The 21,188-nt window shown below is 41.9% G+C and overlaps 1 protein-coding gene across 1 annotated transcript in view; it reads left to right on the top strand.

Moving 5' to 3' along the window:
• Positions 1–21,188, top strand: part of Mybpc1 (myosin binding protein C, slow type) — a 53,252-nt gene that overhangs the window by 20,747 nt on the left and 11,317 nt on the right. Inside the window, exons 12-21 of the mRNA XM_028783035.1 lie at positions 334–496; positions 2,324–2,430; positions 2,760–2,893; positions 5,690–5,849; positions 8,409–8,513; positions 9,682–9,870; positions 11,127–11,261; positions 15,491–15,658; positions 18,372–18,460; positions 20,023–20,218. Of these exons, the coding sequence (XP_028638868.1) occupies positions 334–496; positions 2,324–2,430; positions 2,760–2,893; positions 5,690–5,849; positions 8,409–8,513; positions 9,682–9,870; positions 11,127–11,261; positions 15,491–15,658; positions 18,372–18,460; positions 20,023–20,218 (1,446 nt within the window). The remainder of the gene's footprint in view (positions 1–333; positions 497–2,323; positions 2,431–2,759; positions 2,894–5,689; positions 5,850–8,408; positions 8,514–9,681; positions 9,871–11,126; positions 11,262–15,490; positions 15,659–18,371; positions 18,461–20,022; positions 20,219–21,188) is intronic.

Below are 21,188 nucleotides of genomic sequence, written 5' to 3'. Positions count from 1 at the left end.
GAGATTTGCTAGAGGGCATGGTGTTGGGATGCCTGTAGCTTTAAGGGCATCATGAAGTAGCATGCGGACTGTTTGAAATCAGATGAACAGTTGTAAGCTTAGATGTGAACGGATGTGGCTCATGTCCTGTGGATGAACAACCATCATCATGGATATGTGAGATGATGGAACTTGTGTTATGCTAGGTTCTGCTCGGTTACGTCATCTACCTTGGAATAAGTTGTCACCTCCAGAGCACATATTTCAGAAGATCTGACAGGGCTCTGTGAAATGCCACCATGTTAGCTTGTCTGGAGTTTGGGTGTGGATCCATAACGATCTTTATCTCTGCAGTGAGGCCTCTAAAGATCACAACGCCTCTGACTGATCAGACTGTAAAACTTGGGAAAGAAGTATGCTTGAAGTGTGAAATCTCTGAAAATGTACCAGGGAAATGGACAAAAAATGGCCTCCCTGTTCAGGAGGGTGACCGTCTGAAGGTTGTTCACAAGGGAAGGTGAGCAAGCCAGGTGGGCTGGCCATAGAATTATTCACATTCACTTTTCCTACTTCCTGAATGACGTATCCACAGACTCTTTGGAGAGTAGAGAGATGGCCTATCTCTAGTCGAACTGGTGATTGCTTTACTGTAACTCACAGCCTGCTTGAGATACTGTGGTGTATCATCTAAAACCTACCAACTGCACCATCTAAACCTGTGGTTACAGAAGTGACTATGTGCATTCTAGTGGGAAACCTGACAGATTACCATCTGATCTGAACGTTCAGTAAGATATCGAGAGGTTTGGACAGATGGGACCTGCTAGCACCCATGCTGAAGTTCCACTCTGCTTTGCCCAAATCAAGTTGTTATCTGACTTTGCAGACATTGAGATAATGAGGAATAAGGAATACCAACCCCTTGAACAGGACGCATTGAGTTGACATGATGACGGTGTTCCCCCTGCTTTAACCTGTAAAAGGAAAGTAACTTGGGAAGAGCATACATTTTGTTGTCTGTCGTTGCTTCCCCTGCTCTTTATAATGCCAACCTTCTCTGCATAGTTTATTGAGGCACTAGTTCTGCTTTATAGCACTTGTTGCCTGATTCCAGATTGCAAATAATTGTCAATTAAGATCCTTAATTCATGGGGCTGGAGAAATGGTTCGGTGGTTAAGAACACTGGTTGCTTTTTCAGAGGATCAGAGTTTCAATTCTCAGCACCCACGTGATGGCTCACAACTGTCTTAATTCTAGTTTCAAAGGATCTGATGCCCTCTTCTGACTTCCACCGGCACTGCATACACACAGTACACATATGCAAGCAAAACACCCATACACGTACAATAAAAATAAAGTAAATCTTTAAAAACTAAAATAAAACCTTGACACCATACTTATTGTCAGCCTTTAATAAAAACAACAATTACATGACCTTTCTTCTATTTTTGTTTAATTGTGGGAAAGCATAATTGCTGAGAATTTAGCAAAGATTTAAGGCAAGAAATTGAACTTTAACTTGTAGACTCTCACAATAGGTCACAGATTTCTGGGACTTAAAAATCCTTTGAAATTTTATATGTATATAAAAATACACACATTCATAATGTCCTTATGTCCTTCATATATGTGTCTAGTCAGTATATATGTGTGGTGCCGGGGATTGAACCCAAAACCTCACGTGCTAAGTTAATGTGCTACCACTAAGCTATCTCCATATTGCATACTTTTTTAAAAAAATTTTTTTTCAAGACAGGGTTTTTCTGTGTAACCACCCTGACTGTCCTAGAACTCACTCTGTAGACCAGGCTGGCCTTGAACTCACAGAGATCTGCCTCCTCTGAGTGCTGAGATTACAGACATGCACCACCACCACCCAGCATTAAACTGCACACTCTTCAGACTTTTTACAATGAGAGGATTCGTAGGCTCTATCTGATCCTCAGTGACCCATGGCCCATAAACTTAACAACTATAACTCTTTGGTGTATATAGCCAAAGTCAGTATTTCCTTTGTGATTTTTTTTCTATATTTAAATGTAGCATTATTAAGATGCTATATTTTGTTCTTTCTGAAGTTATGAGAAAGAATAATAGACACTTGCATACATAATAAGCAGGTTGAACTTGTAGAGATACTTCATATAATCCAAAGATCTGACTTGGGTCAATAAATTGAATAAACACACACACACACACACACGTATACACCCTGTCCCTCTCTTTCTCCCTCTCCTATATGAGGTAGATGAAGGATTAAAGGACAAATGTCTCTTCAGTTTGGGTCATGTATAATCTACACCCTTGCAAAGTGTTACATATATGGTTTTCTTCTTTCTTTAGAATCCACAAATTAGTCATAGCCAATGCTCTCATTGAAGATGAAGGTGAATATGTATTTACACCAGATGCCTACAATGTTCCTTTGTCTGCCAAAGTTCATGTCATCGGTGAGTAGATCAAAGAAATTATTGTATAGCTGTCCACTTGTTTGCTTACCTAGGATTCTAATTCATGAAAAACAATATGACTTAAAAGATACATCAATTGCTATTACTCATTCATTATAAGTAGTTGATTTGTAAATATGACAAGAAGCAGTTTTATAGGGTGCCAAGCACCAATTGCCATGACAATTCTTACACACACACACACACACACACACACACACACACACAGCTTAAAAACTGATTGTTACCAATGCTTTTCAGTAGCCAGGCACTAGCCAAAATACCACATGGAAATGTCTGTGTGACAAAAGCCCTGCTGACTATTCCAGACCCTCCCAAGATCATTCTGGATGGCCTGGATGCTGATAACACAGTGACAGTGATTGCTGGAAGCAAGCTTCGCCTGGAGATTCCTGTCACAGGGGAACCGCCTCCCAAAGCCATCTGGAGCCGAGCAGATAAGGTTTGTACACACACATGCTCTGAGCACAACACTCACGCATGAATACCACACACAATACCATGTGTGCACATGCACATGACCCGACCCTCTCCTTCCTGCTTGACCCTATGATTCAGGTGCAGGGGAAAGGCACAAATCGAAGTGTATGTTACAGCCTGGTGTAGTAAGTAGTACATGCCTTCAATTCCAACACTGGAAACAAACACAGGCAGACTTCTGTGAGTTGGAAGCTAGCCTGGCCTACATAATGCGTTCCAGGGCAGCCAAAGCTACAGAGTGAGACCCTGCCTCTAAACACACACACACACACAGAGAGAGAGAGAGAGAGAGAGAAAGAGAGAGAACAAAACAAACAAACAATAACCCACAAAATAAGTTCAATACAGGTATAATTCCTCTGAGAAGAGAATAAAACCTGATTTTCAGATGAATCTATTAATCATTTGTTTTCATATTTCTAGCCACCTACTTATTTGGCTAAGCATGATTCTGTGACTTATGAACATAGTCCTACCTTATATTCTATGGATGTCATAGGGCAGGAAGAAAGAGAAGCAGTAAAATGAGGAAGGAAATCACTTTGCATAGTAAAAAGTGCCAGGGAAATAATAGGTGCTAAGCTGGGTATGATGTCCCGTTCCATAACAATTACTCTGAGTAAGATAGGAGGATTCAAGGACAGCAAAGGCTACCTAAAGAGACGCTGTCTTTAACACACACACACACACACAAAATAAAAGAAAAACCCGAGAGCATATGGTGATAGCAACTGGACAGTCACCGAAGCCTCCATGGCTGACAGTAAGAAACTCCCTCCATGAATTCCAAAGGGAAGTGATCTCCTCGAAGGCCACGCAAGCACCAAGGTCAAGGACAGAGAATGAGCTTAATGTGTGGAAGGCCTAGAAAGCCACTACTGGGTATGTAGACCAGGAGAAAACAAAAGATGGGGGCGGGGTGGGGGGAGGGGGAAAGTATCTCAGTTTAAGCAATGCCCGGCTTCCTGCTGCAAAAAAAAAAAAAATTAAAAGCAGAACATAAGACTTTTACTTCCACCGAAATGGAACCACAGGAACCCAGATTAAATTCTCTCACACACATAGAATAATCCCCAAATTGACAAAATTGTGTGACTAGTTATATTCTGGACATTGGAACCAGGTCAGGTTATGAAAAGCAATGACTTGGAATATGACAATAAGTGAGAGTATCCTACACTGCCTTGCTTACTGCCTTGGGGGAGTTCTCCAAAGGGGGGGGGGGGGGGGGGTGGGGGGGGGGGGGGGGGTCTTACAAGCAGATTTTGCCTGGCATGTATAAGGCCCTGCATTTGGTTCCTAGCAGAGGAAAGAGAGAGATCAGGAGATATTTCAATTCCAGGATGTTCAAGGAGTAAACACCCAGACGGAACCTAAAGACTGTTTAGGGTTTTTTTCCTACAAGAAGTCAAAGGAGGCAGGAATTCAATGCACCAGAGTGGAAAGCTGCTCGCATCAGACCCTGGGGCCCTTTGGCCAGCTTGCTGATACAGGCCTTTATACCCAGTACTCTAGAGACACGGGCATGAGGATCTCTCTGAATTCAATGCTGATCTGGTCTACAGAGCAAATTCCAGGCCAGTCAGGACTATGTAGTGAGTACCTGGCTTAGGAAACCAGAGGTTGGGGACATAGCTCAGTGGTATAAGAATTTAAAACAGCAGAAAATAAAAGGGTATGGCAGACAACTCAGCTTTTTTCTGAAGCAGAAACTTGAGGTTGAGGGATGGCTCAGTGGTTAAGAACACTTGTTGCTCTTCCAAAGGACCCAGGAGTCTGTTCCCAACATCTACATAGCAGCTAACAACCATCTATAACTCCAGCTCCAGAAGATCTGACACTGTCTTCTGACCCTCAGGGGCACTGCATCTATATGGTGCATAGACATTTGCAGGCAAAACAACATACACATAAAATAGAAGTAAATAAATTTTTAAAAAATGGAAACTTAAGGTTGGAGAGATGGCTCAGCAGGTAAGAGCACTGGCTGCTCTTCCAGAGGTCCTGAGTTCAATTCCCAGCAACCACATGGTGGCTCACAACCATCTGTAATGGGATCCGATGCCCTCTTCTGGTGAGTCTAAAGACAGCTACAATGTACTCATATAAATAAAATAAATTTTTTTTTAAAAAGAAAACTTAATAATAAATGGAGTAGAAGATTATTCACTCACCCACCACCATGTTATTTTGGTTTTTGTGTTTTGTATTGTTTGATTTTTGAGACAAGTTCTCACTATGTAGCTTTGGCTCATCTCGAACTTGCTAAGTGGACCAGGCTGACCTCAAACTCAGAGATCCGCCACCAGAGTGCTGGGATTAAAGATGAGTGCCACCACTCCCAGCCTTTTCAGTGTTTTCCCATTTTTCAAGACAATCATGCAAATGAAAACCAGGAGTCTCTGATATGAGTTGTGTATTTCTGATTTTATACATAAAGAGGCTCTTATCCCCAAAGGAACCCCTTCTACCCTCTCTGTCCCCTGGATTTCTCTTAGGGAAGCTTCTAGTTAATGGGCTTTTGAATCTAGCCCTGGCTCTCTGCCTCTCAGCACTGTGGGCTTGAGCACATGAAGTCTGGGTTTCCTCCTATATAAATGGAGTAGATTTACCTGACTATATGGACATTGGGCACTCGAGCCTGCCTGGCTGGGGTCCTGACAGTGTGCACTCGGGCACTGAGGCCTGCCTGGCTGGGGTCCTCAGGTGCTCTCGTGTGGCTCTTGTTTGCACGATGTGTTTGCTTCTTCCTTGTCAGGCTATTATGGAAGGCAGTGGTCGGATCAGGGCAGAATCCTACCCCGACAGCAGCACGCTGGTCATTGATGTGGCAGAGAGAGATGACTCTGGTGTGTACAACATAAATCTGAAAAACGAAGCTGGGGAAGCACATGCAAGCATCAAGATTAAGGTCGTGGGTAAGTTCTCCAGGGGAGCAAACCTCTTAGACTCCTACAGGAGGAAACCACACATAGCTTCATTTTACCAACCAGCATCTCTCTTTTTTTTTTTACCTTTGTTGTTTTTCTCTTTGTGTTACCTTCCTTCCTCTTATTTTCCTCTTCTGTTTTCTATTTAGAGGACTTCTCACTGGAGGAACTAAATAGTTAGGGATGTCTGGGACTATTGGTTATAGGGCTACAAAGTTAGCATCCCTTTGGGTGCCCTTCAAAAGTCTTTAAGAATTTTTTTTTTCTGGGTAGTGGTGGTGCATGCCTTTAATCCCAGCACTTGGGAGGCAGAGGCAGGTGGATTTCTGAGTTGGAGGCCAGCCTGGTCTACAGAGTGAGTTCCAGGACAGCCAGAACTACACAGAGAAACCCTATCTCGAAAAAAAAAAAAAAGAACTTTTTTTTTTTTACAATGAAGATATAATTACATTATTTTGCCTCTTTCTTTTCCTTCATCCAGCATCTCCCACACCTCATAACTCCCTCTCAAATTCATGAACACACACACACACACACACCCCTACATATGTAGAAATACAACCTGTATTGGTTTCAGGACTGACAACTCGGTGTTGGATAGCCAGTTAGGGGGCTCATGCTTGGGGAAGAGTGTTTCTCCCACTCTCAGCATCCCTTAGTCGCCTGTGTAGTTCTTTGTGTATGAATGAAGTCCCATGAGATTTCCTCCTTTTGTGTTAGCATATTTACTGCTGTTGTACTTGCTCAGGTCTTGTTTGGACAGCATATTATTGAGGTATCATGGGTGAGGCTTCCCTGTTTCTAGGAGACACAATCTTACAGCAGATGCCCTGCTCCTCCAGCTCTTAGAATCTTTCCATCCCCTCTTCTGGAATGTTCCCAGAGTCTTGGGTTTTAGGCTTGTGTTGTAGATGTATCAACTGGTGCTGGGCATCCCGTGATCTTCTGCATTTTGAACAGTCGTGGTAATTGCAAAGAGAAGTTGTCTTTGCTGCATTGTGAGAACTCATTTGTAGGCGTAAGGATAAGTAGTTAGAACACAGTTAGGCATTGTACTGACTTAGTTAAATGCCAGTAGTGTATTCTCCTCTGAGACCCATGACCTCACTAGCTCTGGGTAGCTGCTTTTGGGCACAAGTTAAAGGTCACAGAAACACAATTGCTAATTTCCCATATCAGCCATTTTGAGAGAAGGTAACCATGTGCATTAGTCTTTAGCTTTCTAAATGTACTTTCCCTCATCTAAACCCAGTAACTTGAGTCTACCTGACTACTAGTGTTCCAGAGTCTCCTAGACCCCTCTTCTCACTTCAGATTTCCTTGAGGAACCATTCTTTCAAAGTGACTCCAAATTAGTCACTTATCCGAAGCTTAACTATAAGTTAACTATAACTACTGTCCTGCCAATTCTGAGTTGAATTCCTCCAGTCAACATCTTGAATCTTCTATTTGATCTAAAATTGACAATAATTAGTCCTTGGTTTCCCACTGTTGGAAGTCAATTTTGTAATTAAAGAAAAAATTATAGCTAACATTTAGGTGATAATTTCTTCTTGCCATTTTCAGAGTAAAGAACAGGAGTCTCTGGTTTCATGTGGAATGCATTCTTTAATTTTCAAGGATTTGTAGATGTTGTTATTTTTATTTTTTTCTTGCCCTTTATGCAGGCATGACTTTTTTCAGACTCTTTATTGGATTCTTATGTCTACCACCATTCCAGTCCTTACTCCACCCTAAGCTCTGCCAACCCCCAATGCTAAGTACGAGAGAAAGTTATAGGGAAAAGGTGTCATAGACTTCTTTAGACTACTTCCTGTTGACTAGGGGTGTTGAGTACCTTGGGGCAAGTGCAATCTTCAACATGAGAATATCCAGTTTCTTCTTCTCATCTCTTTGCTCAAGACCACTTGACAAACTGCAGCAACAGAAACCACCACCACCACCACCACCACCAGCAGCAGCAGCAGCAGCCTCTTCAGAGCACATGCCTGCCCCAGTCCCTCTTGAGGCTCTGGCATTTATACCCTTTGAAAAGTTCCCAGAGTTCCAAACATAAACTATCTGTAGCTGGGCTTTAAAAGTCACTCCCCGGCTAGAGGACAAGGCAAATTATAATCACTCACTGTGATGCAGCCTCTAATCCTACACCTGGGATTAAAACAAAAACATATTCATATAACATAACTGAGTTTTTAAAGAAACTCTCACTACATACTTACCCTATATTGACTTTTTGTCCAAGTTAGTTTTTAAATGTATTTCAGGGCCGGGAAGTGGTGGTACATGCCTTTAATCCCAGCACTTGGGAGGCAAAGGCAGGCGGATTTCTGAGTTCGAGACCAGCCTGGTCTACAGAGTGAGTTCCAGGACAGCCAGGACTACAGAGAAACCCTGTCTCAGAAAAACTTTAAAAAAAAAAAAATAAAATAAAATAAATGTATTTCAGAAAACACCACCACCACCAACAACAACAACTTGGTACCAGGCTCTAACTTTCACCCAAACCCCTGTTTTTCCTATTAACTTTTTCTGTTCTGTCTACTACAGATATCCCTGATCCTCCAGTGGCACCAAATGTGACAGAAGTGGGAGATGACTGGTGCATCATGAACTGGGAGCCTCCTGTCTATGACGGAGGGTCTCCAATCTTAGGTAATCACATACTGATCAGCCCAGGTTACCACCAGTGCATTTGGCATTCTCTTAAAGCATAGCATACAGGAGGCTCTGGACTCAACCCTTAGTACTGCCAAGGAAGAGGAGGAAGAGATGGTGCTTATTGTGATATATACTATGACTTCAAATAGATGTTGAAATTGAGATACATATTGTGATGTTCTATGGTTCCTTGGGATTTGAACAGCTCCATGGCAGGTCCCCTGAGCATCTCTTTTTCTTGCGTGTTTTTTCACTCAACAACTAATTCTGAGACAGCTCCAAGTCTAACTGCCATTGTTCTGGTCAGCAACTACCATACATAGGGTTGTGTTTTATTTAATGTTCTATTGCTCTGAAGAGACACCACGACCAAAACAACTCTTATAAAAGCAAGCATTTAATTGGGGTCTTGCTTACAATTTTAGAGGATTTGTCCATGATCACCAGGGTGGAAAGCAGACAGGTATGGTACTGGAGCAGTAGCTGAGAACTTTAAATCCTGATCTGCAGCCAGAAGGCTGGGAGTTGGGCCTGCTATGAGCTTTTGAAACTTCAAAGCCTACTCCTAGTGATACATCTCCTCAAACAAGGCCATGCCTCCTAATCCTTCTCAAGCAATTCTACTAACTGACTAAGCATTCAAACATATGAGCTAATGGGGGCCGTTCTCCAAACCACCACAGATTGTGTCATAAAGGAACGTTTTAATCATTAAATTCTTACGAGAATTTGTTTCCTTAATAGAGAAATAATTTTTTTCTATAGATAGTAATAAAACTCACAAAACTAATCATTTTCCTCTTTTTATTTCCATTGCTGGAACCTTCTGGGCTCTGGGCTCTTCATTACTCAACCTCAGGGACTAAGTTGCTAGGAGCTGCATGCCTCTGACTCATTTTTCTTCTTTTTCTGGTACAACTTTATTTTTTCTATTCCTATTATTTCATCTTTATATTACAGAATTCACAGTTGTGTCATCTGATCTCTAACACTGAGGAATAAAGTGCATTAAACTATAAATGTATTTGGCTATTTCACTCAGTCTACTTAGAATATACAAAATTTAAGAACTGCCGTCTAATAAAGTTTAACTTTGGAGAAAAGATAAAGAGAAACAAAACACAAAACAAAACCCCTGAGTCTCTCTTGTGTACACCTACAGGATACTTTATTGAGAGGAAAAAGAAACAAAGCTCCAGGTGGATGAGACTCAATTTTGATCTCTGCAAAGAGACAACTTTTGAACCCAAGAAGATGATTGAAGGCGTGGCCTACGAGGTCCGAATCTTTGCAGTCAATGCCATTGGCATCTCCAAGCCCAGTATGCCCTCCAAGCCCTTTGTTCCTTTGGGTGAGTCCAGAGAAACGCCTCTGTCATAGACATCACTGCCCCAAATTGTTACAGCTTTCCCTCTGACGTCTAAGCTGGGCTGGACATGGAGGTTCTTAGAGTAGTAGAGTGGTGGGAGGCCAGACATGGTTAAGAGCAATATTGTAAGAACTTCAAACTGACTTTGGAGAAGTTGACCATCTTCAGAATGGAGGCCCTGGAATTCATTTCCAGAACTCCAGTGGGAGCTGTGGGTGGCTCCCACTCCCACTCCTGGCTCTAAACATGTAGCTGAGTCTGTGTGACTGTCGCTGTCCATTCTCCTTCCTAAAGTATCATAGACCAAGCTATGTTTGACAATGAACCACTTTGTCTTATAACTGCATCTTAGTTTATGACTGCATCTTAAGTTTACCTATGAAGCATCCACAAAATGTCCAGGGAAGGCAAATGAAAGATAAGCTGTCTCCACTACTTTACTCTATTAAAGTATTTCTTGAAAAATGGGAAATTTACCTGGGCATGGTGGTACATACCTTTAATTCCAGTATTTAGGAGATAGAGGTATGTGGATCTCTGAGAGTTCAAGGCCAGCCTGGTCTACAAAGTGAATTCCAGGACAGCCAGAGCTGTTACACAGAGAAACCCTGTCTTGACCCACCCACCCTACCCCACCTCCCCCATCCTCCCAAAAAACAAAAAGAAAAAAAAAGAAATAGGAAATTCAGTACACGAGTTTTCTTTAAAAGTGTAAGTCTAAGGAGTAGAAAATGGCTGAATGATTAAGAGCAGGTATTGCTCTTGCAGAAGACCTGGGTCTGATCCAGCATCCACATGGGGCAAGCTCATGGTTGCCTGTAACTAGCTCTGGGGGATCTGACAATTCTTTTGAACGCCAGGCACCTGCATGTATGTGCCCATAACCCCCTCCCACATATATATGATTTAAAATGATAAATATTTAATATGATAGGGCTATAGGAATTTTACTCTAGAACATTAGATCCCCCAAATTGATTTCTCTAAGTCCCTTTGACTGCCCAGCCTCTCATACAAACATTTCAAACTGGAGAGAGAGTGTGGCAGTCCTTCCAGGACTCTTGTCAGTCAGACATTTGGCCTACATGTAGCCATGTTCCAGGCATTCTCAATTAGTACTGGTAAGACCCGGAGCTTCCACGTGTATTTTTTAGTGGCATCCCAGTTGTCTTATCACAGGTGTTCTGTCATGGCTCCGTACTCACAGATGCTTCTGCTTCTGACTTCCGTCTTTTTAGCTGTGACCAGCCCTCCTACTCTTCTGGCTGTCGACTCCGTGACTGACTCGTCTGTGACAATGAAGTGGAGACCCCCAGATCAGATTGGCGCAGCAGGTTTAGATGGCTATGTGCTAGAGTATTGCTTTGAAGGAAGTAAGTACATCTAGACGTTACAGTGAATACCATCAGTGCTAGGTGAGATATGCCTCACTTTCTTTTGTCTTTCTTGGGAAATCATCACTTTCTTATGGAAAATGACGCCAAGCCAATGGCCATCTTTCTAAGATGTGGTGAATATAGATTTCCTCTAGTATTTAATGCTACAAATGTAGATGCTAAAACAGAAAAAAAAATTAATTAGGCTGTAAGGCTGGGCATCTCCACTGTGCTGGCATTGGACGACAGTCCTTTGGCAGAATTTCGGGGACATCCATTTCTAGATTGGGTGCAACTTCAGCATGCCCCTGAGCAGTGGAAGTCTACCCATGGGCAAGCACAGGGAGAGAAACTGTGTATTTAGCCAACCAACAGGCATCTCCTTCCTTCTTAAAGAGAGGAATAATAATTTTAATTTTAAGGGATAAGATTAAATCCCAGAGAGAGTGACACAATCAACATGTGGTAGTAACTTATCTTAAGGCTTGAGTAGATGAAAATTAAACTTTGAAGGAAAAAGAAAAGAGTCCAAGGAACTCCCTGATTAAATTAAAAGAGTGAGGAAGAAAATGTCACAGGAAACCAAAACCAAAAAGGTGTGACATTCGCTCATTGCCTAGTGTTTTCAATTTTCTGCTTGCCATGATCAGAAGAAAATGACATTTGAAAATGAATTGTGGGCATAAGTCAGTAGTAGAGCATTTGCCTAGAACGTGGTAGGTTCTGAGTTCTATCCCAAATAGGAAAAAGAAAAAAGAGAGGAAAAAGGAAGTACAAAGGAAGAAAGGAAGGAGGAAAGAAAAAAGAAGGAAAAAGGAAGAAAGGAAAGAAGGAAGGAAGGAAAGAGGGAAAGAGGAAGGAAGAAAGGAAGGAAGGAAGGAAGGAAGGAAGGAAGGAAGGAAGGAAGGACACTAGAGGTATAAGACAAAAATAGCTTGGCTCTAGACTCAGGTTCCTGTCTGGCTGATAGTAGGCAAACAGCTCCCCAAAGAAGCTTTACTGAGGTCTCATAAAACAAAAGCCAAGAATTAACCTCTAAAACCGTTCTTTGAACCTCAAACTTTAACACTGAAGTTCCCCGTGAAGGAAAGAAACAACAATATATTTGTGAATCAAGAATGTAAACACTGATGGATGTCCCTGGAGGAAAATGACTGTGGAGAAGAAACTTAATGAAGAGAAACTGTTGAAATCCCAGCGTGCACCGCGGCCCTGGCAGAAGTGACAGCTGCCACTCAGGAAGAAGCACAGATGAGAATGAAGCACCCCGTTGCCACCAGTCTCTTCACTCAGTCTCACTCCACTTGATATGCTTTCTTCAAGTCAGAAGGCCCTTGATCCAAAACCAGCGGGCAAGGGGGTTATCAAAAGAAAAAGGTCCAGGGTTAAAACAGCCAGGGAAGTGGGTGTTGTAACTAATTCAACAAGAAAATCCTCCAGCCTTTCTGAGTATGGCTTATTTGCATCCCGCTGTCCTGGGGGCTCCATTCTGCTTTTCAGACAGCCCAGCCAGCAGGATCTCTTAACCTTGTGTATCATGAGGCTTCTGAACAACAACCTTCTGTATGTGAATGAAACAGAGCAAATTCTTTACTCTTTTCTTTCTGATAGGTGTAAAACGTAAGAAGATACAGCAAAATGATAGATGGCTGTCATTTTGATGTTACCCACCTTAGATAAAATACAACGAACTGTATTTTACGTCATCTGTGTGTGGTCTGTGTAGATATATATGTATATGAGGATATACATATGTATATGTACACGGTCATTATGTATATATTTCCCACATAACATGTCGGAGTTAGCTTTCTATGGAAACTCTTTCATAACGCGTATCTTTCTCCTTGTCTTTCCTTGTTTTCTTAATGTGGCTGCCTGATTCTTCATTCTCTTTTAATGGCTGCTATTCTCCAGAACTAATTTTCTCAAGTGTTTTAATGCTTTTGGATATGTCAGGTTTATTCTATAAAAGACGTCTTATATATAAGGTTGTGTGCATTTTTTATTATCATTCTGCCTTTTGTATTTTATTTTTAATGCCTGAAGCATTTTTATTCTTATTTTTTTCTTCCTTCATTCCAGTTCATCTTTTTCCTAAAATACACCTCACGCATTATTAAACAACATCCAAATGTCCTCCCCACCCTCAGGCGTCGTTCTTTCTGTTCCCCTGAGTTAGCAAAGCTCAGACATGAGGAGATGGGCTATTTTTGTTCCCCTCCCTTCTTGTCTTCTCTTTTATCTGTCTTTTGTTCTTTTATATTTTTCCTCATCTCTGTTTCACTTTCCCATCCACCTGAGTCTTCACTATGAAGCTAGGACAGTGACTAGCAAACAAGCCATTTGCTGAAAGATGTATCTTTTTTCAGAGTCATGAGTAATTTTTTATCATCCACATGCCCTCTCAGCGGTTAAGATGCCAAGCCTCCTTTACAGTTCTGATAGGGTTGGAGAGGGGGGGTAGGGAGCCAAGGCTCCCAAGGGCAGCCACTGTAGATTCCTTTTCCCAGTTCATCTCCTTGCTACCAAAATAGGTACATCATTCCAAACCACTGGGACAAGCCCCAAACCATCCCATGGGCCCTTTGCATGGACTCCAGGGGCACTAGACTGCCCAGTTTTTTTCTTGTTGCAGAATTCATTGTCATAGTAACCAGGGCTACTCCCTGGGCTGCCAGGACTGCTTCCCATTTTCAACTTAAGACTCAGCTGTGCCCTGCCAGGTATGACAGTGCTTAAGTGTCCTCCTAGACTTTGATGAGGGAGCCCTGGCACAGGAACATCACGTTCCTAGCGGACTGGATAGGAGCAGACTGTTTGCTGTGTGCTGCTCCCTCTGGATTCCAGAAGGGAGTCTTCCTTTTCCTTCAAGGTCTTGTGCTCTCTCTGGCTCTTCTTCCCACCAGTGGAGGTGTCTCAGCCTCCTTTCTCCTCTTCTCCTTTCTTAGCCCTTTTCTTCTCTGGGGCAGGCGCCTGCAGACAAAACCCACAGGCCTTAGAGAATAAGCTGTACCTCTCTGGAGAACCCCTGCCTCCCTTAACACGTTTGGTCTCTTGCGTCACTACTTGGAAGAAAAGTCTCTTTGCCTACTTTGCATACTTTACTAACAGAGAATGCTGACTACTGATACAATGTTCTTCTGGTGTGAAAGTGGGTGTCTTTAATTAATTTATTGACGGATTCTCAAAGGTACATCAGCAAAACAGTCTAATGAAAATGGGGAGGCTGCGTATGATCTACCAGGTAACGTATTCTGTGAAGCTCTCGGACTTTCTTACTCTTTGAACCATACCTGGGAATGTTTCATGACCTTACATGAAAGACCTCCCCATTACCTCCACACAGAAGTCCCTAGAGTTGAGGAGAAAGGGATGACTTCCTCATTGGCTCCAAGACTTCCTTTTTTTTTTTTTAACCAGTGGTTATTTCTGACTTTTTAGAAGCTGAAATACTTGTACATCCTGAATGCTGGGTTTAAAGTCTTTTGATGTTATAGCATCAAGTCAGTGCCACCAAGAATGACAGCTACCCTGTCTCCCTGCCAACATGTGCTCACAGTTAAAGAGCTGCTCTAACAGAGCTACCAATTGCTGAAAAGAAAATCCAGTTTTTGGTTGAGAGAGGAGGGTTGTGCCAACACAGGAGACATCAACTCATGAGCCTCCTTGTTTCTGTGTAGATAGAATTGGGTTTTCTTCATGACTGCAAATGAGTGGGATCAGATTCTTTATGTTCATATTGTTTAATGATGATAAAACAGATAAGAAATAAAAAGAGACCACGTGGCAAGATTAATGCCTTTCTTTCATGAGAAGGGCAATTTCCTGTCTTTCTGAACTTTAAAGCTTATCAGTGCATAAATATCAAGATTATATCAAGCAATATGGAACCACCTTGGAGTAAAGCTGGTGCAAAATTATTGGAAACAGTTACTATTACTCAGGGTGATTGATTCCTAAGTAAGATTTATTTATTTATTTATTTATTTATTTCAGAAATGGCAGAGTCTAATTTAATTCTTTCTGTTGTTTATGCTAGCCATTTGGGGGGGCACTTTTCAGGTATTTAAATAGTCATAACCTGAGTTTAGACCAGATCATGTTCTTTCCAAAGGATCTAAGTATGAATGAAATCTAAGTTAGAATTGGTTGTGATGGCCTGGGATGGCTTCTCTCACTAAACACTGTTCCTGTTTCTTTTCTTTGTCTCTGGCTGGTTACAGCTGAGGACTGGATAGTTGCAAATACAGACCTGATCGACAAGACCAAGTTCACCATCAACGGTCTGCCCACGGATGCGAAGATCTTTGTACGCGTGAAGGCGATTAACGCAGCTGGGGCTAGTGAGCCCAAGTACTATTCTCAGCCCATCCTTGTGAAGGAAATCATTGGTAGGTGGCAGGGCCCCACATTTAGTCCACCTTCCCCATCATTTGCCTTTACTCTTCACAGTCTCTTTCTAGGGTTGGGGGGAGAGCCCAGTCAGTAAAGTCCTGAGCTGGATCACTAGAACCCACATAGGAAAGCCAGGAATGGTGACATGCTGTAATCCCAGTGCTGGCGAGACAGAGACAGGCAGATCATTGGGGCTCACTGGCTAGCCACTCTAGCTAAACCAGCAAGCTCCAGGCTAGTGGATGCCCCTCAGAAACAAAGCAACAGCAAAGCCCAAAGTGGACATCATCCTGAGGAATGACACCCAAGGGTGACCTCTGGTGTGTGTGTGTTTGTGTGTGTGTGTCTACATACACCACATATTTACACCACACCACACATACACATACTATACCATACAGACACACACTACATACACCCACAAATCACACAAATGTGCACACACATACATATGCACACATACCACACACATACAAACACCACACCACAAACACTCACACACTAACACACACATATACATGCACAGCACACCACACAAAAATGTGTACATACACACACACACAAATGTGCACATTTTGGACACACACACACTCCAACACCACACATACACCACACACACACATACATTATACTATACACACATAGATATACACATGACACACAAACACACCACACACATAAATGTGCACACACAGACACACACACACCCTAACCCCCCCACATACACCACACACCTATACACATACACTACACCATACACGAATACAGACATACACACCACACATACAAATGTTCACACAAGACATATACACACACCTCACACAGACACACCACACCACAGATACAAATGTGCACATACAGACCTACAGACATACATACAACACACACATCACACCACACACCACATACCCACACACACCACACCACACACACACACACACAAACACTCATCTCTTTCTGAAGATTTATCGGGCTGCCATTCCTTTGATAGTTTATGCATGCTTCCTGGAAGTTAAAAGTTCACAGAACCCTGCTTTTAAGGCAGTTTAAGAGGGTCAGCTTTGGGCTGTATAATTTAGTATGCAGAAGACCGGTTAATTGACTTGGCCAGATTCTCTGAACCAACTCTGGTGGAACTACACCCATGCTCCAGCTCAAGTGGGCCTCTAGAGCCACAGCCATTGTCATGACGACATGGATACATTGCGGCCCTCTTCAATGTCCTTGTATCTGCACCGATGGTATAAAACTACATATGTAAATGAAGCCATTTGTGCTTTTGCATGAATCAAGTCAGTGCCACCGAAAATGACAGCTACCTGTCTCCCTGCCACCATGTGCTCACAGTTAAAAAGCTGCTCACAGGTCCAGTTTTGCCTTAGAGTATTCTTCAAACTAAGAAACATAAGAAATGTCAGTTATATTAATCTTGGCTCTTGAGTCCACGACTCTTTTTTCTGGACTGGAGAACAACTTTCGAAATTTGGTTCTCTCTCTCCACCATGCAGGCTGCAGGGATTGAACTCGGGTCACTGGGCTTACATAGGAAAGCACCTTTACCCAGAGAAGTGTCTTGAGGTTTTTCTCAAAAACAAATGGGATGGGAATGTGAATTTAAGGCATGCAATTTAGTGTCTCTTGTCAACTTGCTCATAGAAACATTTGAGCTTTCAAACAAAAAGAAATTTGGAAAACTTAACATCATCATTATGGACTTGACAGCTTTTGAATTCTTAAAAATATTGATCCAGAAGTCATATCAACAAATAAAAAGAATATATATATACATATATATGTATATATATGCATATATATGTATATATGTATATACATATATACATATATACATATATATATATATATAAATAAAATATGTCAGCATTTGGAAGATCTGCATAGTTTTATATTGTAATCATTTCCAAATGGTCAATGCATACAAAAAAATTATGCATAGAAGGTAGTCATAATGTTATATGCCCTTGGTGTCAGCTATTATGCATAGAAGGTAGTCATAGTGTTATATGCCCTTGGTGTCAGCTATTTGAAAGGCTGAGGCAGGGAGATTGCTTTGCTTCCAGTTCTCTAAGTATTCGGATGCTTTCTTTCTTCTTTTTATGTATTTATGTATTTATTTATTTATTTAATGCATGTGAGTACACTGTCACTCTCTTCAGACACACCAGATGGTTGTGAGCCACCATGTGGTTGCTGGGAATTAAATACAAGACCTTTGAACAAGCAGTCAGTGCTCTTAACTGCTGAGCCATTTCTCTAACACCTCCCCCCTTTTAATAATTTACTTTATATTATGTTTATGAATGTTTGGGCTTCACTTATGTCAGGGTGTCAAGTCTGTGCCTGGTATCCAAAGAGGCCAGAAGAGGGCATTGGATCTCCTATAACTGTGAGTTATACCATGTCAGTGCTGGGAAGTCAAACAAGACCCACCAGAAGAGCTGCAAGTGCTCTCTCTCTCTAACCCCATAAAAATTCATCTTAAAAATAAATAAATAAAAAGATATCTCTACTTGGAGAAAACAGTTTTGAACCAAATTTGCTAAATATACTGTTAGCGAACCATGTAGGACTGTGTGTTAAAAGATGTGATTCCCCAGGACCAGTCATGAGCATCATGCCATTCTCCTTAGGCAAGGTTATTTCCAGGAAAATACACTGACTACACAACTCTGCTTCTCTACCCTTCCCCAGAGCCACCGAAGATTCGCATCCCAAGGCATCTGAAGCAAACTTACATCCGCAGAGTTGGAGAAGCTGTCAATCTGGTGATTCCTTTCCAGGTAAAATGCAGACACCTCTCATTGGTGTCTTTCCAGGGCTGGAGTGTTTAAGAGGTAGAGCAAGATGGTCTAGCCTGTAAGTTCACCATGTTTCAGAATTCCCCAGAAAGATTAAGTCAATAAGGGAAAATGCCAGACAACTGTCAGGTTTAAGTTCCACAGGACATAGAGACCTAGTCTTGCCTAAAGACTCGGTGGGGCGGGGCAGGGGACATCTGAGAAGAAGGGAAGAAGTCATGCTGGAAGAGTCTCTGTGCCCCAGCCATCTGAAGCACTGATCGTTTGCAACAAGTTCTCATATTCAACAAAACAATATTCTCCTAATTTGCACAATGGCTCCTAGCCAAGCAGAATTCTACTTTGAAATCTTGATGTCACTAACTCAAATACATGCCCATTATGAAATAATTGCTCCAGCAAAAGAATCTGCTGTTTATAAGATTAATCTGATTCTTTTTCCTTTTTCTTTTTTTTCTTTTTTTTTTAAATAATAATCAATCAACTTAGGTCTTTCACACACACACACAAGCACACATTCTCTCTCTCTCTCTCTCTCTCTCTCTCTCTCTCTCTCTCTCTCTCTCTCTCAGAGAGAGAGAGAAAAAGACACAGCCTGCTCATGCCTGTACTCCCAGCACTTGAGGCTGAAGCAGGATTGCTGTGAGTTTAAGGCCACTAATAAGACAGCCAGTCCACATATGAACAAATAAGACAGGTGTGGTGGTACATACCTGAAGTCTTAGTATTCACGAGCTAGAGGTGGGGGATTCAGGAAGGAGTTCAAAGCTATCCTAGGCTACTCAGGAAGCTTGAAGCTATCTTGGGTTACATGAGACCCTGTCTCAAGAAAACAATTAACAAAAGAAATTGAAACTTGTTCCTATGGATAATGTTATCATTTTATAATTTCTTAATAGTGGCAGTAGCTAGTGAGACTCTAGACCAGTCTGAGAGGAGAAACATAATGCAGAGAAAACTCATTAGCCTTTAGGTGATACTGCTAAACACGTAGGCTGTTTGCAGAGACCTCAGTCTTTATAACCACTGCTATTTTTTACTGTCTTACAGACTGGGAAACTGAGGCACAGAGAGTTTAAACAATTTTCCCAAGGTCACAGCATTATTAAGTGGTCTAGATTTAAGCATAGGTTCCAGGGTCTTAGAGTACATGATCTTACTCACTGTCCTGCTGAAGTCTGACAGATCTACCTTCAAGAGCTAGTTCTAGGAGTTTCTTAACATCAAGGCCTGGGATGGGGGTGGGGAATCACTGAATCCCTCTTTCAAATTCAGTGAGGATAATGATACTTATTCCTGTATAGGCTGAGGGAAATAATGTCGTGAACCTGACACACAGAAGGCAATTGGCAGGAAGTGGCTTTGCTGACCCAGTGATACCCACCATTGGATTAGAGTGGTGCCATTTTCCATCTTTGCCTAGAATAAGGCAGGCCATTGTCATTCCTGTGTTGTTAAAATCATACACACACACACACACACACATTTCACACGTTTTCGACAGTGTTATTTCTCCCGTTTAACTTTTCCGTCTTTCACTTTAGGGTAAACCAAGACCAGAACTGACCTGGAAGAAGGACGGTGAAGAAATCGATAAGAATCAAATAAATATCCGAAACTCAGAGACGGATACCATCATATTCATCAGGAAAGCAGAGCGGAGCCACTCGGGCAAGTATGACCTGCAGGTCAAAGTGGATAAATACGTGGAAAACGCCTCTATTGACATTCAAATTGTTGGTAAGTTTGGAGGAATGACCTAGAACTTTCTGTCAAAGGAGTCAATTAGTCAAAGGACTAATTGTCTTTGTCATTTGGGGAAAGATAGGAATGTGATAGGCTTGTTACACACACACACACACACACAAATACCTTTAAGATTTAAAAAAAAATGCCATGTATAGTGGTATACACCTTTGATCTCAGCATTAGGGAGGCAGAGGCAGGAAGCTCTCTGAATTTAAGACCAGCCTTGTCTACCACACAGCAGGTTCCAGGACAGCCAGAGCTACATAGAGGGGCCCTGTCTCAAGATAGATAGATAGATAGATAGATAGATAGATAGATAGATAGACAGATGAAAAAAGAAAGGAAAGAAAAGCAACTCAAAAAGAAATAGGCAGCAAGATTTATTAGTATTTCAAAATAACTTTCACTGACTAAATGTACTAGCCACAGGAGGCCTGGGGATGTGTGCGTACGGTAACGAGTGAACACACTTTTAGTGAGCTCCTCCATCATTGCTTTATAATTTCTAATTCCTTGATGATAAACTATTTCTTATGCTGATCCTTGTATTTTACAAACATAGCAGCTTCTAGACAATTTAAAATGTTCCTTGCCCCACCTGCAATTCACTAGCTGTAAAGTTTGGGTAAAGAGTGAAGACTTTTCCTAATGTAAAGAAACATCAACAAAAGTCACATAATTAACCACAGCAGTTGGTCCTTTGTGCTAGTCAGTACCTATAGAAAATAAATCGGCTGGTTCTCATCATTGCTGAAACTGAGGGAAACAGAGTTGGGAGGCATCCTTATACTCAGACCATGCCTCTTGCTTAAACTCTTCGGTCATTTTTGCAATGTCAGTAAGAACATTTAGAGGGCCGGTGAGATGGCTCAGATAGCAAGAGCACACAAGCATGAGGATCTAGATTTGTCCCACACCCACACAGCACCCACACAGCACCCACACAGCACCCACACAGCAC

Source organism: Grammomys surdaster, unplaced genomic scaffold, assembly GCF_004785775.1.
Source record: "Grammomys surdaster isolate TR1022 unplaced genomic scaffold, NIH_TR_1.0 958, whole genome shotgun sequence".
In the NCBI taxonomy this organism is placed as follows: Eukaryota; Metazoa; Chordata; class Mammalia; order Rodentia; family Muridae; genus Grammomys; species Grammomys surdaster.
This window is presented reverse-complemented; position numbering and strand designations above follow the sequence as displayed.